This window comes from Vulpes lagopus, chromosome 7 (genome assembly GCF_018345385.1).
Source record: "Vulpes lagopus strain Blue_001 chromosome 7, ASM1834538v1, whole genome shotgun sequence".
NCBI lineage: Eukaryota > Metazoa > Chordata > Mammalia > Carnivora > Canidae > Vulpes > Vulpes lagopus.
The window spans coordinates 122,935,635-122,958,960 of record NC_054830.1 but is presented as its reverse complement, the minus strand read 5'-3'; the positions used below and the strand labels follow the sequence as shown (position 1 = coordinate 122,958,960).

General features: G+C 36.5%; 1 protein-coding gene across 6 annotated transcripts in view; it reads left to right on the top strand.

Annotated features, from left to right (window-relative positions):
* Positions 1–23,326, top strand: part of DMXL1 (Dmx like 1) — a 125,268-nt gene that overhangs the window by 33,193 nt on the left and 68,749 nt on the right. For all 6 annotated transcript variants that reach the window (XM_041761055.1, XM_041761054.1, XM_041761052.1 and 3 more), the window contains exons 8-17: positions 2,722–2,911; positions 4,724–4,892; positions 8,201–8,413; positions 9,246–9,499; positions 9,611–10,295; positions 10,386–10,507; positions 13,044–13,133; positions 13,214–13,316; positions 21,930–22,049; positions 22,319–22,540. In XM_041761055.1, the coding sequence (XP_041616989.1) occupies positions 2,722–2,911; positions 4,724–4,892; positions 8,201–8,413; positions 9,246–9,499; positions 9,611–10,295; positions 10,386–10,507; positions 13,044–13,133; positions 13,214–13,316; positions 21,930–22,049; positions 22,319–22,540 (2,168 nt within the window). The remainder of the gene's footprint in view (positions 1–2,721; positions 2,912–4,723; positions 4,893–8,200; positions 8,414–9,245; positions 9,500–9,610; positions 10,296–10,385; positions 10,508–13,043; positions 13,134–13,213; positions 13,317–21,929; positions 22,050–22,318; positions 22,541–23,326) is intronic.

Here is a 23,326-nt window from a genome sequence, read left to right as displayed (position 1 = left end):
TTACTACAAGTGACCACAGTAGAGCAGAGGCAGGTGCCTTACACTGGGCCATTACAAATGCCTGATAACACCGGTGAGACATACCAATTTTTGTTTCTGCCTGTGTTCATTTTATCTTTGCCAACTAAATTCTGCAGTATAAGGAACAGTGGAATAGAATTAGAATTTTCTGTTATGATATCTTTTATTTTTTATTTTATTTTATTTTATTTTATTTTATTTTATTTTATTTTATTTTATTTTATTTTATTTTAATATTTATCTATTCATGAGAGACAGAGAGAGGAAGAGACACAGGTAGAGAGAGAAGCAGGCTCCCTGCGGGGATCCTGATGTGGAGCTCAGTCCCAGGACCCTGGGATCGTGACCTGAGCCAAAGGTTCAGGACCACTGAACCACCCAGGCTTCCCTGTTATGGTATCCTTTAGAGGTCTCAAGAATTTTCGTCTTAGTGCATGTCATTTAAGAACTAACTAATCTCCTGGAGCTCTTCTAGGTTTCACTTTTGCTTTACCAGCTGCAGGTATATGGTGGGAAGGCTGACCCTTTCTCATGATAATGACAGAGATTACATCAAAATAAAAACTGTTGCTCTTTCTGATATGGCATCTTCACTGGGCCATACAGGTGCTTTGTTTTTCACATAAAATTAAACTATTAGCCAAATGGTAATACTTTATGCAAGGGTACTGCTGGCTGAAGAGAGAAGAATGCGTGTTTGTAATGAGCATATACTTCTTCACTAATTAAACACTGATGAATGTAGGATAAGTGGGGAGTTTTGTTGTACCCTCCTCAAAACATCTGAAAAGTTTGCTGTAGACAGCTAGTTTTAAAACTGTCTTAGCGTGTTATATCAGAGTAGAACAGGTGTTGCAGACACTTACCCATCACGTGGTTGTCTTTCATAGGGTTATACTTTTTTTTTGAGGGAGGGAGCAGTTATACCTAAATAGGATATGCCATTGAAGAGAAAATAGGGTACCCTGATAACAAGTGGCGCAGGGAGGTATTGCCAGAGAAATGCCTCAGACAGAGCAGGGTATTCCTTCCATCCTCTCCTTATATTACCTGCCAGCAATTTGTGCTGCTTGTCTGTAAGGCCTACTATCCTGAAGAGAGTCACCTGGAGCCACCCATGCTCCCAGATCAAAGCCCTCTCCAGGCTTCTGAGCTGTGCATCTTTCTTGCTTGGTTTTTTGTTTGTTTTTTGTTTTTTTTTTTGTTTTTTTTTGCTTTTGCCTAAGTTCTTATGCCTCTTCTGATTGCTCTCTCTTCAGTCCCTCTGTCTACTGCCTTCTGCTCTTCTTTCATAAGTCTGCCCATTCTGCCGGTTCCAGGATGGACACTGTGAACCTTTAGCTTTCCGTATTGCCTTTTGATGTATTTTCTTGTTTTCTGATGGCCTACCTTTAATCTCATTGTCACTGCCTGTGTCTATGTGAATGTGCTAGAGAGACACAGAGAAAAGGAAGGAGGTAGGAAGTCAGAAGGGGACAGAAAAAATGAAGAAGTAGGGAGAGACATAAGGGTGGGGAAAGGAGGGAGAAACAGGATTTAGAAAGGAAAGAAGGAGGGGCACTAGCAATTGGGGAGAGTTGGAAAGGGAGGGTGGTGTGGAGAGGCTGAGAAGCAGAGAGTGCCTGAGGGGTGAGGGCTGAGGGAAGGAGGCTCAGAGAGTGGATGGAAAGGGGGAAAGGCTTGGGAGTAGGCAGAGGAGAGGGGAGGGAGGTGAGAGAAGTGGGGGGGAGTTGAAGGGGAGAGCAACCCATGCAAAATGTGCTGGTTTCCTTTTTCTTCCCCTTTGTGAGAGTTCTTTTTTTTAAAAAAAGCAGATAAGTTTAACAAAGTGACTGCTGCAGAATATTTTGATTTCCTTTTTACTTTTCTTTGACTTACTGAGGTACTTGGTAGAAGCCTTGTCCTGATTGTTCTTTTGTAATCTTAGATGTTTGAATATGTGTCTACTACAGGATATTGTGACTTCTTTTTCTTTCTTTCCTTTTTCTTTTCTTTTTTTTTTTTTTTGATGAGTTACCCAATAAAAGGTAGTCTTTGATGATGAGGATTCAACCTTTGAGCTCCTCACACTGATGGGTTTATTAATTTGTATAAAATTGGTTTTGCTTTTATTTTGTGACTGGAAAGACAGTGAATTCACTGAAAGTTGAGAGTAAGGAAGGAAGTTGCTGGTAATTATTTTATCATGTTTTTTTTCTATTTATGTTCTCACTGCTTTTTGCAGATGTTAATTAAACAGAGAAAAAAATGTACTAAATAAATAGTGTAGCTTATTACTGACAAGTGTACCTGTAGCTTTACAGAACATCAACATGAAGCATTATGAAAGAATTCAAATGGTAACCATCCACTGAATAAAACAGAGAAATTTTAAAAGAAGATGTAAGTTTTTTCCTTATTGAGGATTATGGTATTGTCTCAGTCTTTGCTCTTTGGCTATAAGAAGAATCTTAGATTCTTAAAACAAGAACCACCAAATTCTAGGTAGAAAAGAAATGGGGTAGCAGGTATTTGCTGTGATGAAATCAAATACGCACTCAATTTTCATGGTTTTGACTAATGCATTATATAAATGTATATTGACATTTTCTTCATTGGTACCTTTGTTTTGTGCATTTAAATAATTACAGAAACACTGTGTAGAATGCTATAGTATGTGAAATTTATATTTTTGTCTATAAAATCTTCTTTATTCCTCAGGGCTTCTGTATGTAATGTACTGTTGACTTGCTGCAAAGATAATGTATGTCGCCTTTGGGTAGAGACATTTTTACCAAATGATTGTTTGCTATATGGAGGTGACTGCAGCCATTGGGCCGAACCAATTAATTTAACAAATAACTTCAAAAGAAATACTTCCAGTAAAGAACGAGTTCAGAATGCTTTAGATGTAAGTGGTTTTGTTAGATGTTATTTCCTACAAGTTTTAAAACCTTTTGTACATTGCCTTTTTTTGTAACCTTCATCTTAATTAATATTTAAGTCATATGGTTAGTTATGAAAAAAATACATATATTAGGAAAATAGTTCTCAGAAAACTTTCTATTTTATTTGGTTCTAAAGTATTTAAGAAAGAAAAAGTATTTAAGAAACTACTTATAATTATGAAGTTAATCTTAGTTTAACTGATGATAAAAACAGATTACATTTAACTTAGCTAAAATAACAAATGAAAATCTGAAAATGCAAGGATTTGACTATAAAAATAATTGATATTTTTTGTTTAGAGGTTGAAGGGATTTGTCCCGTCATAATTACAGGAATGATTAGAACAGTTTATTAGATTCTGGTCTACATTTGTTATCTTTAGTCTTTTGTTTTGCTTTGTTTTTTTGTTTTGTTTTGCTTTGTTTTTTGTTTTTTGTTTTTTTTTTTCTGTTTTTGGCGGGGGTGGGTTGGGGAGGGTTGGAGAAAGCAAGAGCATGGTTGGGCAGGGTACAGAGGGAAGGGGAGAGAATCCCAAGCAAGCTCCACACCCAGCATGGAGCCCAACATGGGGCTCTATCTCATGACCTGAGATCATGACCTGAGCTGAAATCAAGAGTCTGTTGGTCAACCGACTGAGCCACTCAGGTGCCCCTTGAAGCATTTATTTTACTGATTAGTGTGGAAAGTAAAAGTAAATTTTTAATGTTTAGATTAACTGAATATAGACTAGTAATACAGATCCTTACTTTCTTGTTATTGAAAACAGAAAATGATCTAAAAGTGATTTGTCTTTGAATGCTTTGTATGATTATAGAACAACTATTTGTCAAATTTGGAGAGTATTCTCAGGCTCAGAATATAATTAAGTATATATTGCCTGGAAACTTAACAACGATAGAATGATTATGTGAATAATAGCTGAAAGAGGTTCTTGATTAGGAATGAAGACTCTTGTTCTATGTTTTAGTGACCTTGCATTCTGTAGAAATTATTTTATCATATGAAAGATGAAGATAACAAATATCCGCACTCTGTCTTATGGAACAAAGTGATCTTTGTAAAAAAAACTGCAAATTAGCTATGATATTTGAAATATCCTAGTGTATACCAACAATATTGTTTAATGCTTTATGGTCATAGGGGGTAAACTCTGGATATAAAGGGAACAATATACATAGAGACATCCTTATCCACAGACACATTGCTCTATACTTAAGTATGTAAAATTAATTAATTATCAGAAAATAAACCAAATAAAAATTGCAAAGTGTTGTGTGATGGTTAAAAGAAGTTAAAATAATTTAGTTCTAAGCTTATTTTTCAGATTTCAAATTTGCCGCACAAAAGAACTGAAAGATGTATGTACACATAAACTCATTTGAAATAGGGTATAGATGAAATAAGAGAAAGGCAAATATATGCTTTCACAAGTATGTGGAATTTAAGAAACAAAAGAAATGGACAAAGACAAAAAATAACATGGTTACCAGAGGGGAGGTGGGTGGGAGGATGGGTAAAATAGGTGGAAGAGGTTAAGAGTATACTCATCATGCTGAGGACTGGGTAATGTTTAAAATTGTTGAATCTCACTATATTGTACACCTCAAACTAATATAATGCTGTTAATTATATTGGAATTAAAAATTAATTAAAATAGACAAATGAAAGAATGATGTCTAGCAATCAGTTGTGTAACATGTATATCTACACACACACATATATATAAATGCTTATGATATTATAGCCATTATTTACTTTGTTTTTATTCATACAGGTAAATCTGAGACATTTTCGCAGAGGTCGGAGGACATCACTTGCTCTTGTAGCACATACTGGATACCTGCCACACCAGCAGGACCCTCATCATGTCCACAGGAATGCTCCACTGCATGCCAATGCACTCTGCCACTTTCATATTGCAGCCAGCATCAACCCAGCCACAGGTAAATAGAACACTGTTCAAAAACTGTTCTTGATTAACTAAATTAATTTTATAACAAGTATGTTTTCCTTCTAGTTCTGAATAAGTAAAAAATTGAAGGTGACTTGCTTATCTAACTTTTCATTATAGCCAGCTCACTAATTATACAAACATAGGTTTTTGTTTACTTGTTTGCTTTTTAAAGCTATGATTTGGTTTGTGATTAAGATCTTATTCAATCATTGTGATTCTTAATTAGTTTATTCAAAAGTTGAGATTGGAGTCAATACTTAACAGGTTAACATCACAGAATAGTATTTTATAACTATAGTATAGTTGTTAAAACCATGTGTCTAATGCTTGATCTTAGGAGAACTTCTAGAAATAGGGCAGAAATATGTAGAAGTTATAACTGGAAGAATTAAGAAACGTATCTCAGTAGTCAAATATGAGACCACATTTGTCAATATTCACATAAAGTGAATATTGCCCACTCTAGTTTTTCCCCCATAGATAACCACTATTGAGTTTTTGTATATTTGGAGATATTCTTATGCATAAAATAAACATAATCTGGGCAGCCCGGGTGGCTCAGCGGTTTAACGCCACCTTCAACCCAGGGTGTGATCCTGGAGACCTGGGATTGAGTCCCACGTCAGGCTTCCTGCATGGAGCCTGCTTCTCCCTCAGCCTGTGTCTCTGCCTCTGTGTGTGTGTGTGTCTCTCATGAATAAATAAATAAAATCTTAAAAAAAAAACAAAAGAAAGCATGATCTATGTTCATGTCATATGACATGAAAACAGGTTTGTAGTACTGGATTTGTAGTATTATTATATTTTTCAAGGAAACATAGCAATAAAAGTGGTTCATTAGTTACCAGAATCAAAATGAGAAATATTCTGGTAAGTTAAGGATAGAGATACTTCCAGTAGGAATGAAGAGTGCTTTTATTTGATTAACAACAGTCCCAGCTCTAAAAGAATCCATGATCCAGGAAAATGAAAGGGGATTATATTGAACTATTTTTATTAAAGCATTCTATGAGCTTGGGAAAATACCATTACCTTTATCAAAAAACATATACTGGCAGTAACACCCAGAGGCAGCTCTGAGACTACTGGATTAGTTGTGAAACTCTTCTGAAGGAAGGACAGCCTTTTTGAAAATAAAGAAAGCTTGGATTCTTACCTTTAATGGAAAAGGCTGAGAGGTTACAAAAAAATAAACCCTAAATTCCAAAGTAGTATGTACTTTGATGACCTTCCAATAAAGAAAACTCTAAAATTTTTCTTTAGATAATAAGTCCTTAAGGAAAATTCATATATGTAGAACAAATCAAAGCAAAATAATACTAGCAGCTAGACTAGACACTATGGATATCTCCTTTCCCTAAGTTAGACCATTTGGAATGACCTTTCTTGGTGGTGTGTTTCTTATTCAAGGCTAAATTCTCAGATCTTCACTTAATTGCCCATCAATAGAAATAGATATAAGAGAGGAGCTCATGAGAACACTTCTTTTCATTCTAGTTCTTATATCCTCTCCCTGAAGATCTCTCATAAAAAAAATGGCTTTAATGAAATTCTTTGAGGTCCAGAGATAGAAGAAATGTAAAGTTCCTTTAACGAAGAATGCTGCTGCTAAAAGCCTACATTAGCCTCTCCTTGCATATTTAACAGCTAGGTCTGTGGTCTCCTAGGGGCGTTGCTGATCTCTTTTGTGTTGATTGTAACTCGAAAATTAGAAAATCATACTTAATAGGATTCTTGAGGGCACTGTCTGATTCCCTGGAACTAATGTATATCCATAATAGGGTGGCAGTACAGTCCCTCAAAACTTTTACTAAAAAGTCTGTGCCATATAGCAACTAGAAATAGTGGTAGGAGCTGAAGGTATAATAGTGTTGGAAAGACTTTACTAAAAAAAAGTCTGTGCCATATAGCAACTAGAAATAGTGGTAGGAGCTGAAGGTATAATAGTGTTGGAAACTTGCTCTCTTGAAATGTTGCATTAAGCAGAGGATAGATAAAAATCAAATAACTATATAGTAATAAGTATACATTTATAAACAGCTCTTGGATTGGATTGAATATATCTATCAATTCTTGCCCCCCATAGAAGGGATAGGAGGAAGGTTCTTCTTTCCTTTATCATTCATCCCCTATAATTCTGTTTTCATTGGTGACTAATAATTGATACATTGTTCAAACAGGTAATTAAATTACTTTTCTTCTCCTTTAAAAAAATCAATAAATTTGTTCTGTGAAATAATTTACCTTCCCTGAATCCATTCTAGCCTTTACTGTTCAGCAGATACCAGCATGATCTAGATTTAGATTTGATTTAAGATGATAGACAAACTTTTCTTCACCTTTCTATTAGGGATTTTCATTTGCCACAATTTACTCTGAATTTGTCTTCAGTATACTTAATTTAGCAACTAGATGAAAAGTAATACCAAGAAAGAATTTTTTTTTAGTTTGTTTTTGTCTTGAATGCCTTCCTTGAGTGTAAGACGGGAATCTTAGTTTCTACTTTCCAACTTGAATCTTGGTGCTAATAAATCGGCATTATCTATATAGCTTAGAGTTAGATAGGTAGCTCATTTTATAAGTTAAGTTAAAAAGTTGTTAAAATTGGATAAATCACTTATTCCTTTGACATATTGATGGCAGTTTTCTTGGAGACATTTTTTTTTTTTTAAGATTTTATTTATTTATTCATGAGAGACACAAAGAGCGAGAGAGAGGCAGAGACACAGGCAGAGGGAGAAACAGGCTCCACATAGGGAGCCCGATGTGGGACTTGATCTAGGGACTCCAGGACTACGCCCTGGGCCGAAGGCAGGTGCTAAACTGCTGAGCCACCCAGGGATCCCCTCTTGGAGCCATTTTTAAGGAAACTTTCCTCTTAATATGTCTACAAATTATAGATTTTCTTAATGAGAATTTTTTTGAACTAAAGAAAATATCTGTATGTATACATAAACTATGTTCTATGACCGAGAATATATAATTGTTTTCCTTAATAATAGTTATGTTAAATTTACCACTTTTAAAGCTGTTATCATTAATAATAATCTTGGCAAACATGTTGGGAGTCTTATTTTATTTATTTATTTATTTATTTATTTATTTATTTATTTATTTATTTATTTATTTTGGGGGGGAGTCTTATTTAAAATCTAGTACAGAGGTTTTTTTTTTTTTTTTTTTTAGTACAGAGGTTTAAGAATAAATTTAACAGTAGTAAAAATATGAGATGTGAATGTTTTGTATGTTAGAATGATAGAAATATTAATTGTGTGTGTGTTTTGTTGTTCCTTATAGACATTCCACTTCTTCCTTCTATCACATCTCTAAGTCTAAGTGAAAATAATGAGAAGAGTGGGCCTTTTGTGGTACATTGGCTGAACAATAAAGAATTGCATTTTACTTTGTCCATGGAAGTCTTTTTACAGCAACTTAGAAAAAGTTTTGAACAACCATCTTCTGAGGCCAGTGTAGAAGACTCTAATCAGGCAGATGTAAAATCTGATGAAGGTAAAGCTTTAAGAAGGATGAAAAATGTTAAGTTTTATTGAAAATAGCCAAGATTTTTATATTAGAGTAACACTAGCTATCATCAGAAATGTAAATTTTCAGTGGCTTAATACAACTTCAGACTAGCTCATTTAATTTAATAATCCAGTGTTGGTATTCCTGTTCCAGGTGACCTTCTTTTACTGGATGATACAGACTCAGGATTCTCTATACTTATCTTCTGTCAGCCCCTAGGCCTTACTACTTAAAGGACTATTTGTGGCCTAATAACATTGACATGATCTGGGAGCTTGTTAAAAATTAATTACCTATATATGGAAGGAAATCTGGAAATTTGATACTGTAAATGTATTCCTTTAAAATAGTTTCCTTAAGATGTCATATCAGTTGTAAGTGCATATACCTAGAGCATTGCTAGTATAGCAGACTCAGGTTTTTAAAAATCTGATATTATGAAGAAAGTACAAATTACATTCCAATAATATATTTGAATAAGTCACCCCAGAGTTGTAGACCCAATTCTGATTTTTTCATTGAGAAAAACTAAGTTCCAGGGAAGTATTTTTTACCTCTGAGAAAATTGTGGTACAACCAGTTTATCTATTCTCAGTCCAGTATTAGTCCTCTACCATTTAATATAGGACTCAGTCCTATAGGCCCTCTGACTGCTGTGTTAACTCTAGTGGACTTATGTTCCTCGAGCAAAGTTATTTTTAAAGGGGAGCCAATTTCTTGTTTATATGAAAACTTATGTTTTTCATCTTGAATGCATTTACAAAGGTCTTTCTTAATAGTTTGTATATACTTGGTTCATGAATTCTTTTGCTTATAGAAATGGATGATGGTGTGGATGATCTGAAAATAAATCATGAAAAGAAGGAATTGGGCAGTGATAAAGTAGTACCAAATTCAAGTTTTGTACCATTACCATCAGCTGCCATTGATCATCAGATTGAAGTACTTTTGTCTGAATGGAGTAAAAATGCAGACATGTTATTCAGTATTCATCCCATGGATGGCTCTTTGCTGGTTTGGCATGTGGATTGGCTGGACGAATACCAGCCTGGTATGTTTCGCCAAGTCCAGGTACTATTACTATGATCTCTGGAGAGATGCTTCTTGTTAAATGTGGGTACTGTTTTGTAACACTACTTTGTATTGTTTCATATGTTCTAATGCTTGCTTTCTTAATTCCAGGTGTCCTTTGTTTCCAGAATTCCTGTAGCTTTTCCCACAGGTGATGCGAACTCTCTCTGTAAAAGCATAGTGATGTATGCCTGCACCAAGAACGTTGACTTGGCTATTCAGCAAGGGAAACAAAAACCTTCTAGCCTCACTCGGTCTACATCAATGCTAATCTCTTCTGGCCACAGTAAATCAACTAATAGTTTAAAATTAAGCATTTTTACTCCTAATGTTATGATGATTTCAAAGCATGCTGATGGCTCTCTGAATCAGTGGCTGGTCAGTTTTGCTGAAGAATCTGCTTTTTCTACAGTTCTCAGTATTTCTCATAAATCCAGATATTGTGGTCATCGCTTTCATCTTAATGATTTAGCTTGCCACTCAGTATTACCATTATTGCTGACAACATCACACCATAATGCACTAAGGACACCAGATGTTGATACCCAAAAGCAACCTTATGATCTTGTAAATATTGAAGAATGTTCATTGGCACAACAGAATAAAAGCAGCGTTGACGTAACATTTCAGGATCCCAATGCAGTTTATAGTGAGCTTATTCTTTGGAGGGTTGATCCGGTTGGGCCATTGTCTTTTTCTGGAGGTGTTTCTGAGCTTGCCCGGATTAATTCTCTACACGTTTCTGCATTTTCCAATGTGGCGTGGCTGCCTACTCTTATACCCAGTTACTGTCTAGGTAAGCTTTCTGATTTTTATTTAAGAAATTAAAATTTTCTGACATCATTGTGTAAGGGTTAAATTTTATATGTTTATAAATACTTTCTAGGTGCATACTGCAACTCTCCTAGTGCATGCTTTGTAGCAAGTGATGGACAGTATCTGAGATTATATGAAGCTGTTATTGATGCCAAGAAACTCCTGTATGAGCTTTCTAATCCTGAAATTTCTGTAAGTAAATGGCTTTTAAAATTAAGTGTATAGCATCATGTTTTTCGATACTTAATTTATACTTTTTTGGGCATGTTCTAGAATTGTGGCATATAATTTATAATAAATAGATGTATATTTTCTAGTTATTTTTTTTTCACATTTGCAATGTACCATTACAGTGATTCTGAGCTTCTTTAAAAAGAAACCATTTCTTTCATTCATTCCAAAAATAGAGTCTAGTGTCATACAATATGTGTTTCTCTAATGCTTCTTTGCTCAGAGATAAATGAAGACCACTGGCAGTGTAAATGTGGAATTTATGTTGGTTCATCTGCATTTTTTTTTTTTAAGGCAGTGGGAGCTGAAGTAACAGTACAATTTTAATCTTAACCAAAAAAGAAAAAAGCTCTCAGCTTGGTTGCAGTACAGTTAGGAATCCTAACACCATTGCAAAGACTTTGTCTTATGACAAATGGCACTTCTTCCTTTGCACAGCTAATAACCACCCACCATCTGTATTGTCTTGGCACCTCCAGTAGGCCAGTATTTCCACTCTTAGTTTGGTATTTTTAAATATCCTCTAAGGTAACCTTCAACCATACTAAGCTTCTTGTTTAGGGGATTCAGGCCATCTCCTCAGCTACTGGTTAATGTTTTTGTTAATGCTCTGGCTGTACAACTGCATAGGTGTCAGTGGTCTGCTTCGATCCTGTCTTTTCCCTAAGTTATTTTTAATGTGTGGTTTTTCAGAATGCAACGTTTTTCAAAACATATATAACAGTGTTATAGTAGAAATATGTATATTTATTGAGGGCCTTCTATTTTTCAGATATTATTTAAGTGCTGGGAATTTAGATATGAAGAGTACAGACAAAAATATAAGATTACATTCTAGTGAAGGGGTATAGAAAAAAAGGTAAAAATATATTAATAAATACTATCAAAAGAAACCTTGTTGCAGAAGGGACTGCCAAGTAAGGTGCTGGTCAGAAAAAGCCTCATAGAAAGGGTACCATTTGAGTAAGGAACTGAAGGAAATGAAGGAGCTAGCTATATGGATATTTAAAGGAAGAGTATTTTATGAAGAGAAACAGCCATTGCACAAATCCTGAGGTCAGGGCATGTTGGTTTGTAAAGGAGCAGCAAGGAGGACGTTGTGGCTGGAACAGAGTAAGTGAGGTGGAGTGTAGTCAGGGATAAGGTTAGAAAATTAGCCTGGCCAGATCTTACAAGCCATTCTGGGCCATTGTGGTAACTTTGGCTTTTACTGTGAATAACATAGAAAGGAGACAAGGACAGATTGATATGATCTCACTTAGGTTTTGAAAGGATCTGACTGCTCTATAGATTAGACATGGGAAGCAGAAGTGGCTTTGGCTTTTACTGTGAATAACATAGAAAGGAGACAAGGACAGATTGATATGATCTCACTTAGGTTTTGAAAGGATCTGACTGCTCTATAGATTAGACATGGGAAGCAGAAGTGGCATTATAGAGGCTAATGCAAGAATCTTTACAGTAGTCCAGGAGAGTCTCAAAGGGATGTAGAACGGTAGCGGTAGCAAGTGGTAGTGATAAAGATGAGAAGAATTGTCAAATCTGGATGTGGTACAAACATGGAACAGGCAGGATTGGACTGGATGTTGGGCTTGTATGAGAAAAAGAGGATGATGTCCTGTTTGTGTGTGAGCACAAAGAGGAAGAGAATGACCTTGAGTTGAGTTAGGAAGAAAGCCTAAGAGGCTGATTTTTAAGGGCAGGAGGATTTGAGAGCCTGGTGTTGAACATGTTAATTTTGAGATTACTGTTTAACACCCAACAGACCTAATATGCTCATCTTTATGCTCATAGTCTAGAGAGAGGGTCTGATCTGAGGATATAAAATAAGTAGCTGTCAATATGAATTTAAAGGTATGGAGCTGGATGAGATCACTGAAGGAAAGAAAGTAGAAGTGGTAGGATTGAACATTGGGGCATCCCATTGCTAAAAGTGGGGTGAATGTGGTATATAGTGGAATCCAAGTGAGGACAGTTATTTCAAGAAGGGAGTGATAAGTAGAATCAAATGCTGCTCATAGATTAAGTGTGATGAAGATCGAATTTAACAATGTGACCTTGACTAGAGCAGTCAGGTTATTAAGTAGCTTGAGAAATCAGCATACATAAATGTAAATTTATGTAAATATCAACTTGTTTCTTTACCTCCATCTTTCTCACTTCAACATTAATGCCTAAAAAGCATTAATTCTTACAACATTTCTGTGACATTGAAGTCAGTCTTTCACATTTAAAGATGTAAAATATTCTTCTCTCTAATAATCACCACTCATTGCTTTTGCTGTTTACATTGACTGAGCCATAACTCTTATTCATTCCTACATCATGAATAGTAAGGTAAAGTCCTAGAATGTTTATAACGAAAGAGACTTGTCAATTTATTTAGCCCCACTTGAACTTATTTATTATTTATCTACTATGCCTGAATTTTCATATTTATTATTTTTTAATTTAACTGTTTAATAAAGGAGATGTCCATTTTTTTTTAAAAAAACAGAAATATGTTGGTGAAGTGTTTAACATCGTAAGTCAACAGTCAACAGCCAGGCCTGGATGTATTATTGCATTAGATCCCATTACCAAACTTGTAAGTATTATTTTTCTGGCCACTCAGCATTAGGTAAATAATATATAAATCAACTTATGTCGGTGTTTATTTACATTCAGCAAGGCAGAAAAACCCAGCTGCTTCATGTTTTTCAAGAAGATTTCATTTTGAATAACCTTGAGAAGAAAAGTCTGGGAAAAGACAGAATATTATCTGATGCAGGTAAAAAAATAGTTTTTTTATGTAATGAGAAATATGTAGAGTATGTTAAACAGTTAATAAAGATAAGTTAATATAATGTTTCATATCATCATATGTGAACTTGAAATTTTTCTATGTAGGTTTGTGATGTTATTTATATAAATATCAGTAGTTTTTTATTCTTAAACCAGGAAATAAACATGAAAAAATTAAAGGGATTTTTCAGTTATATCTTTTAAAAAGCATAATAAGAGATGTTTTTTATTATTAATGTATGAGTACTCTTTGCATGGATAGGATCCTACACTAAAAATTAGGATAATATGGGGACACCTGAACCTTTAGAAATATACACTTTTAAAACAGTAGCTTTTAAAACTTCAAGTTAAAATTTAAAGACAAGGTGTTTCAATTAATACTTTCATAAACATTTTTAAAAATTATATTAAACTCCTCCACTTAAAATTAATTGTTATTTTGCATAGAGGAAAACAGAACAAAATGAAGATCAAAATCTCTTGGTCATCAGTTTCAACTACAGAGCCAAACCAAACTTAGCAATCACTTTCCTGGTGAGAAAAAAAGAAAAATGACTTTCCTTATAAATGAAATATACAGTATGTGCCTCCCTGCGAGGAGGCCGCTTCTCTCTCTGCCTCTCTCTCTCTCTCTCTTTCTCTGTGTGTGTGTGTCTCTCATGAATAAATAAATAAAATCTTTAAAAAATAAATAAAATATTAAGAACATTAATATTTTTAACAATTCAAATCTCTAAGTTTTTTTCTTAAAGAAACTACTCTTTTATGCTTCAAGTTGAATTTTGTGATCTTAAATCTATTCTAGGATTATCTTTTCTAGGATTCAATTTTTAACTTATTTTTTTCTCTTTAAAACTAAATTTTTTTCCTAGTTTTAATAATATTCTGGGAATTCTTACTGAGTTTTACTGAAAAACTATTATCTTCATTATCAGTTTTCCAGAAAACACCCAAGTATAATGTGTTCATCTTACTTGGTTCTAATGTCAAGAAGAGAAGAACCATTTTTCAGCTACCTTCATTATTACATTCTTTCTTGTTAGTAAACTTATTAGAAATGGGTTGCTCTCTGATCTTTTTTCTTCAGTCATAATCCCTTATCCTCTCCTTCCTCTTAACTCTTGTAACTTAAATGCTTAACTCACCCAGAACATATTACCAAAGTCACCTTTTCATTTAGTATCTTAACACAGTATGACTTTAGATGTTTGGGGTTATTTTTCTGATTTTATATGTCCTATGATATCTATAGTTTTTTTTTTTTTTATATCTATAGTTTTTATAATTTTTCTTTACATAATTTTGTACATAGTTAAGAGAACTTGGATTAAAGTCAGTCATTAAACCAAGTTCACTTTTTTCAGCTAATAGTGAGTCACTGATTTTATATTTTATTTTATTTATTTTTTTAATTTATATTTAGATGTAGCTTTTTAGTTTATTTTTATTTATTTATTTTTAATAAATTTATTTTTTATTGGTGTTCCAGTTTACCAACATACAGAATAACACCCAGTGCTCATCCCGTCAAGTGCCCCCTCAGTGCCTGTCACCCATTCACCCCCACCCCCCGCCCTCCTCCCCTTCCACCACTCCTAGTTCGTTTCCCAGAGTCAGGAGTCTTTATGTTCTGTCTCCGTTTCTGATATTTCCCAGACATTTCTTCTCCCTTCCCTTATATTCCCTTTCACTATTATTTATATTCCCAAAATGAATGAGAACATATAATGTTTGTCCTTCTCCGATTGACTCATTTCACTCAGCATAGTACCCTCCAGTTTCATCCACGCTGAAGCAAATGGTGGGTATTTGTCGTTTCTAATGGCTGAGTAATATTCCATTGTATACATAAACCACATCTTCTTTATCCATTCATCTTTCGATGGACACCGAGGCTCCTTCCACAGTTTGGCTATTGTGGACATTGCTGCTAGAAACATTGGGGTGCAGGTGTCCCGGTGTTTCATTGTATCTGTATCTTTGGGGTAAATCCCCAACAGTGCAATTGCTGGGTCATAGGGCAGGTCTATTTTTAACTCTTTGAGGAACCTCCACACAGTTTTGCAGAGTGGCTGCACCAGTTCCCCATTCCCACCAACAGTGTAAGAGGGTTCCCTTTTCTCCGCATCCTCTCCAACATTTGTGGTTTCCTGCCTTGTTAATTTTCCCCATTCTCACTGGTGTGAGGTGGTATCTCATTGTGGTTTTGATTTGTATTTCTCTGATGGCAAGTGATGCAGAGCATTTTCTCATTGGCCATGTGTATGTCTTCCTCTGTGAGATTTCTGTTTATGTCTTTTGCCCATTTCATGATTGGATTATTTGTTTCTTTGGTGTTGAGTTTAATAAGTTCTTTATAGATCTTGGAAGCTAGCCCTTTATCTGATACATCATTTGCAAATATCTTCTCCCATTCTGTAGGTTGTCTTTTAGTTTTGTTGACTGTATCCTTTGCTGTGCAAAAGCTTCTTATCTTGATGAAGTCCCAGTAGTTCATTTTTGCTTTTGTTTCTTTTGCCTTCGTGGATGTATCTTGCAAGAAGTTACTGTGGCTGAGTTGCCTGTGTTCTCCTCCAGGATTTTGATGGAATCTTGTTTCACATTTAGATCTCTCATCCATTTTGAGTTTATCTTTGTATATGGTGAAAGAGAGTGGTCTAGTTTCATTCTTCTGCATGTGGATGTCCAATTTTCCCAGCACCATTTATTGAAGAGACTGTCTTTCTTCCAGTGGATAGTCTTTCCTCCTTTATCAAATATTAACCATACATTTCAGGGTCCACTTCTGGGTTCTCTGTTCTGTTCCATTGATCTATGTGTCTGTTTTTGTGCCAGTACGACACTGTCTTGATGACCACAGCTTTGTAGTACAACCTGATCTCTGGCATTGTGATGCCCCCAGATATGGTTTTCTTTTTTAAAATTCCCCTGACTATTCGGGGTTTTTGCTGATTCCACACAAATCTTAAAATAATTTCTTCTAACTCTCTGAAGAAAGTCCATGGTATTTTGATAGGGATTGCATTAAATGTGTAAATTGCCCTGGGTAACATTGACATTTTCACAATATAAATTATTCCAATCCAGGAGCATGGAATATTTTTCTATCTCATTGCATCTTCCTCAATTTCTTTCAGAAGTGTTCTATAGTTTTTAGGGTGTAAACCCTTTACCTCTTTGGTTAGGTTTATTCCAAGGTATCTTATGCTTTTGGGTGCAATTGTAAATGGGATTGACTCCTTAATTTCTCTTTCTTCAGTCTCATTGTTAGTGTATAGAAATGCCACTGATTTCTGGGCATTGATTTTGTATCCTGCCACACTACCAAATTGCTGTATGAGTTCTGGCAATCTTGGGGTGGAGGCTTTTGGGTTTTCTATGTAGAGTATCATGTCATTGGTGAAGAGGGAGAGTTTGACTTCTTCTTTGCCAATTTGAATGCCTTTTTTTCCTTCTTGTTGTCTGATTGCTGAGGCTAGGACTTCCAGTACTATGTTGAATAGCAGTGGTGAGAGTGGACATCCCTGTCCTGTTCCTGATCTTAGGGGAAAAGCGCCCAGTGCTTCCGCATTGAGAATGATATTTGCTGTGGGCTTTTCGTAAATGGCTTTTAAGATGTTGAGGAATGTTCCCTCTATCCCTACACTCTGAAGAGTTTTGATGAGGAATGGATGCTGTATTTTGTCAAATGCTTTCTCTGCATCTAATGAGAGGATTATATGGTTCTTGGTTTTTCTCTTGCTGATATGATGAATCACATTGATGGTTTTACGAGTGTTGAACCAGCCTTGTGTCCCGGGGATAAATCCTAGTTGGTCATGTTGAATAATTAATGTACTGTTGGATCCTATTGGCTAGTATCTTGTTTTTTGTTTTTTGTTTTTTTTTTTTGGCTAGTATCTTGTTGAGAATTTTTGCATCCATGTTCATCAGGGATATTGGTCTATAATTCTCCTTTTTGGTGGGGTCTTTGGTTTTGGAATTAAGGTGATGCTGGCCTCATAGAACGAATTTGGAAGTTCTCCATCTCTTTCTGTCTTTCCAAACAGCTTTAGTAGAATAGGTATGATTTCTTCTTTAAACGTTTGATAGAATTCCCCTGGGAAGCCATCTGGCCCTGGACTCTTGTGTCTTGGGAGGTTTTTGATGACTGCTTCAATTTCCTCCCTGGTTATTGGCCTGTTCAGGTTTTCTGTTTCTTCCTGTTCCAGTTTTGGTAGTTTGTGGCTTTCTAGGAATGTGTCCATTTCTTCTAGATTTCCTAATTTATTGGCGTATAGCTGTTCATAATATGTTTTTAAAATCGTTTATATTTCCTTGGTGTTAGTAGTGATCTCTCCTTTCTCATTAATGATTTTATTAATTTGAGTCTTCTCTCTCTTCTTTTTAATAAGGCTGGCTAATGGTTTATCAATCTTATTAATTCTTTCAAAGAACCAACTCCTGGTTTTGTTGATGTGTTCCACAGTTCTTCTGGTCTCTATTACATTGAGTTCTGCTCGAATCTTTATTAACTCTCTTCTTCTGCTGGGTGTAGGATCTATTTGCTGTTTTTTCTCTAGCTCCTTTATGTGTAAGGTTAGCTTTTGTATTTGAGTTCTTTGCAGTTTTTGAATCGATGCTCTTATTGCAATGTATTTCCCCTCAGCACTGCTTTTGCTGCATCCCAAAGATTTTGAACAGTTGTATCTTCATTCTCATTCGTTTCCATGAATCTTTTTAATTCTTCCTTAATTTCCTGGTTGACCCTTTCATCTTTTAGCAGGATGGTCCTTAACCTCCACGTGTTTGAGGTCCTTCCAAACTTCTTGTTGTGATTTAGTTCTAATTTCAAGGCATTATGGTCTGAGAATATGCAGGGGACGATCCCAATCTTTTGGTATCAGTTCAGACCTGATTTGTGACCCAGTATGTGGTCTATTCTGGAGAAAGTTCCATGTGCACTTGAGAAGAATGTGTATTCAGTTGAGTTTGGATGAAAAGTTCTGTAGATATCTGTGAAATCCATCTGGTCCAGTGTATCATTTAAAGCTCTCCTTTCTTTGGAGATGTTGTGCTTAGAAGACCTATTGAGTATAGAAAGAGCTAGATTGAAGTCACCAAGTATAAGTGTATTATTATCTAAATATTTCTTCACTTTGGTTATTAGTTGATTTAAATATTTGGCAGCTCCCACATTCGGGGCATATATATTGAGGATTGTTAAGTCCTCTTGTTGGATAGATCCTTTAAGTATGATATAGTGTCCCTCTTCATCTCTCACTACAGTCTTTGGGGTAAATTTTAGTTTATCTGATATGAGGATGGCTACCCCTGCTTTCTTTTGAGGACCATTTGAATGGTAAATGGTTCTCCAACCTTTTATTTTCAGGCTGTAGGTGTCCTTCTGTCTAAAATGAGTCTCTTGTAGACCGCAAATAGATGGGTCCTGCTTTTTTATCCAGTCTGAAACCCTGCGCCTTTGATGGGGTCATTAAGCCCGTTCAAGTTCAGAGTTACTATTGAAAGATATGAGTTTAAAAAAAAAAAAAAAGAAAGAAAGAAAGATATGAGTTTAGTGTCATCTATTCAGTCCTTGTTTTTGTGGATTGTTCCACTGAACTTCTTCTTAAAGGGGAATTTTAAGAGTCCCCCTTTAAAATTTCTTGCAGAGCTGGTTTGGAGGTCACATATTCTTTCAGTTCCTGCCTGTCTTTGAAGCTCTTTATCTCTCCTTCCATTTTGAATGAGAGCCTTGCTGGATAAAGTATTCTTGGTTGCATGTTGTTCTCATTTAGGACCCTGAATATATCCTGCCAGCCCTTTCTGGCCTGCCAGGTCTCTGTGGAGAGAGAGGTCTGCTGTTACCCTAATACTCCTCCCCATAAAAGTCAGGGATTTCTTGTCTCTTGCTGCTTTAAGGATCTTCTCTTTATCTTTGGAATTTGCAAGCTTAACTATCAAATATCGAGGTGTTGAATGGTTTTTATTGATTTTAGGGGGGGATCTCTCTATTTCCTGGATCTGAATGCCTGTTTCCCTTCCCAGATTCGGAAAGTTTTTAGCTAGGATTTGTTCAAATACATATTCTGGCCCTCTGGCCCTTTTGGAGCCCTTGGGAACCCAAATTAAACATAGGTGTTTCTTCCTCAGGCTGTTGTTTATTTCCCTTAATCTATCTTCATGGTCTTTTAATTGTCTCTTTTTTCCTCAGTTTCCCTCTTTGCCATCAACTTGTCTTCCATGTCACTCACTCATTCTTCCACCTCGTTAACCCTGGTCGTTAGGACTTCTAGTTTGGATTGCATCTCATTCAATTGATTTTTAATTTCTGCCTGATTGGATCTAAATTCTGCAGTCATGAAGTCTCTTGAGTCCTTTATGCTTTTTTCTAGAGCCACCAGTAGCTGTATAATAGTACTTCTGAATTGGCTTTCTGACATTGAATTGTAATCCAGATTTTGTCACTCTGTGGGAGAGAGGACTGTTTCTGATTCTTTCTTTTGAGGTGAGGTTTTCCTTCTAGTCATTTTGCTCAGTGCAGGGTGGCCCAAAACAAGTTGTATTGGGCAAAGTAGAAAAAGAGAGGAGAGAAAGAAGGAAAGAAAGGAGAAAAAGAAAAAAGGAAGAAGAAAAAAGAAAAAGAGAAAGAAAAAGAAAGGAAAAGAAAGGGGTGGGGGAAGCAAACAAATCAAAAGTAAAAAAACAAAAAACCACGGGGGAGTATCTTCTGATTCTGTATAAGTCCCTTGACTTCCTCTGGAACTTGTCAGTCTAGCTGGTCTTCTAGGGGAGGGGCCTGTTGTGATTTCAGGTGTTAGCACTTGGGGGAGCTGCTCTGCCCCCAGCCTTGTGCAGGGCTCAATGGGGGTTGTTTACCCCGTGAGGCCCCAGGAGGAACAACCTCAGTGGCGGGGCCAACTCTGGAGCCCTGGATTCAGCTCCCGCAGTAGCTTCAGAGCTCTCCCTCTGCAGGGCCTGGAGGCTCTGGGGTGGGGCCGCTGATCTGTTCAGCTCGGGGCAGGAGCGTCCTTGCTGTCCTGGGCCTTCCCAGCCTCTGCCTGTCCTGGGGGGAGGCCGGATCCTGGGCTGTGTCCCGGGGCCCAGTGCTCCTAGTCCTGCGCTGTTGGATTCGAGTTCCGGTGGCGGCGCAGCCCCTTCGGCGGATCCCGCCCCCGGAGCCCCTCTGAGCTGCTCCCGGCTGCGCAGCACCCTCCGCGCAGAGCTGCCGTCCGAGCCCCTTCTGAGCTCCCTGGTCCAGCCGTGTGAGCGCTGCAGCCCTTTAGGGAGCTCGGCGCACTCTCCCGGGGGCGCAGGTGTCTCTTACTGTCCCAGGGAGCCTGAGGGCATCCCTGCCCTCCTGGGGTCCTGCTCCAACTCCCTGGGAGGCCTTTCCGCCCGGGAAGATTGGTGAAGCTCCTGCTTCTCAGGGGCTCTCCTGTCCTGGGGGCACTTGCCTTAGCCGGGCTCCTCGCGGGGCCCCTCCCCCTTGGATGCCTTTTATTTCTTTCTTTCTTTTTTCCCACGTCTTCCTACCTTGATAGAAGCGCGACGTTTTCTCACTGTAGCATTCCAGCTGCTCTCTCTTTAAATCTCAGGTGGAATTCGTAGATTTTCAGGATGATTTGAAGGTTATCTAGGTAATTTGGTGGGGACAGGTGATTTGGGGACCCTACTCTTCTGCTATCTTGCCCCGATATTGTCGCTTTTTAGTTTGAGCAGCTTGTGTGCTGCTTAAATCATGCAGTTTGACTAAGAAAATTTTTCTCAAATAATGTGAATGAGGAATACTTTTATTTTGAATCTTAATAAACTTCATTAATGGGGGATCCCTGGGTGGTGCAGCGGTTTGGCGCCTGCCTTTGGCCCAGGACGCGATCCTGGATACCCGGGATCGAATCCCACGTCAGGCTCCCGGTGCATGGAGCTTGCTTCTTCCTCTGCCTGTGTCTCTGCCTCTCTCTCTCTCTCTGTGACTATCATAAATAAATTAAAAAAATTTTTTTTAAATGTTAAAAAAAAATAAACTTCATTAATAAGTCATTCCATTGTGAAAGTTATTTACCTTGAAATATGTTTGGCAATACAGTTTTATTTTTTTTATTTTTAAAATATTTTATTTATTCATGAGAGACACAGAGAGAGAGAAAGAGACATAGGCAGAGAGAGAAGCAGGCTCAATGTAGGGAGCCTGATGTGGGACTCGATCTCGGGCCTCCAGGATCACGCCCTGGGCTGACGGCAGGCACTAAATCACTGAGCCATCCAGGGTTCCCCGGCAATACAGTTTTAATTATGATATGTTGATTTAAAGTATCTGTCACATAGTTACACCTGTTCAGAAATTGCCTTATTATGGTCGAACCTATGTGAATAAGGTGATAGTGATTACTGTACTGTGTGAATTTTTTAAGCATGTCAATTCAGAAATGAAAAGTGTAGCATACATGTAATTATTAAAATTTTAATTTGATACAAATTAATGTAAAAAATTGATTGCATTTGAACTTTAGGTAAGAGTTTTTAATTTTTTTTAAATTCATTTATTTTAACTTGGCATATTTAATAAGTTGTCTCACTTATCCATGTTAATAGTGAAAAATATTAATACCAACAGGCAGCTTACCTAATGGGTTTTCTGAGAAATTCTACCTAATTGTAATTGAGGGCACCCAAGACAACCGTTCATTGTTACACATGTGGAATTTACATTTAAAGTCCACTCCTGTCTCACTGGGTAAGTCTTTTTTTTAATCTTTTGAACTTTAAGTAGACTTAAATTAACAAATTATATGTGGTTAGAGCAGTGCATGTTTTTAAACCTATTGAGTGAAAATAATTGTATTTTATTCAGTTAATCAGATTCTCTGATATTCTGGCCATAAAAAATTCTATTGATATGTTGTTTTATTTTTTATTTTTATAAGGCTTTGGGATTATAAAATGTAGCAATTTTAAGATTTACAGGTTCCCCTCCTCGGTTTATGGTTCTTATGTGTTTTATAGATGAAAAAGTAGATACAAAAATATCTGAAGCAGTTTGGCAGCCAGAAGAACATTATTCTTCTTCTCCAGAGAAGATCGTATCTCCTTTTTCACAGAAGTATCAGGCTTGCAGAGCAAATCTCCAGAGTACCAGCAAGTTGACTCTGTCTTCAGAAATGGTTTATAGCCAAGAGTTGAATTTGCCAGAAGGAGTTGAAATAATAAGTGTTAAGCCATCAGCAGGTTTGTATAGTTTGTGAAAAGAGACTAATCAAACTTGGTTATCCATGAATATTTAGTAAGGTATATAAAAAGGGGCACAACTACCTGTTTGTAAATCATGTGGAAGCAGAATTGGAAATACTATCTTTACCCTGAATTTAAAACTTAAATAAATTCTCAATATGTTTTCAGATTATTCTGCATTTGTCAGCCATTTGTAGTCTTAAATATTGATTTCCCAAACAAATTTTCGTGGTGTCATTATGAAGAAAAACCCAGAGTTTCCTGTGCAGAGATAATAACAAGGTTGTGCCTTATTTGTCATCTTTGATAACACTAGTAGTGACTGCCTCGAGTTGTGTGCCGTATAGGATTCTGACTGTGTGGGTCCCAGTATATACCTATCATCTTTATCCTAGGGCGGCAGTTCTCAAAATGTGATCCCCAGACCAGGAACATGAGCGTGATCTGGGACCTTGTTAGATGTAAAAATTCTTGGGCTACATGCTGGATTTACTGAATTAAAAACTCTGTGGTGCACCTAAAGGCTATTTTAACAAGGGACCCAGATGATTCTGATTATACATTAGATGGATTATGGACCACAGTTCTAGGGTATCAAGAAAACCAAGACAAAATCTGTCATTTTATCATTCAGTTCTTTGGTTTTCAATGTCATGGTGTGTATTTTTGTTCTTTTCTACTTCTCTGTCGTTTTTTTGGATTTATGACTTTGAATGCTTCTTAGGGCTTTATTGATATATCAGGTTCTTATGCATTTTTAATTGGTGAAATTAGCAGCAGGAG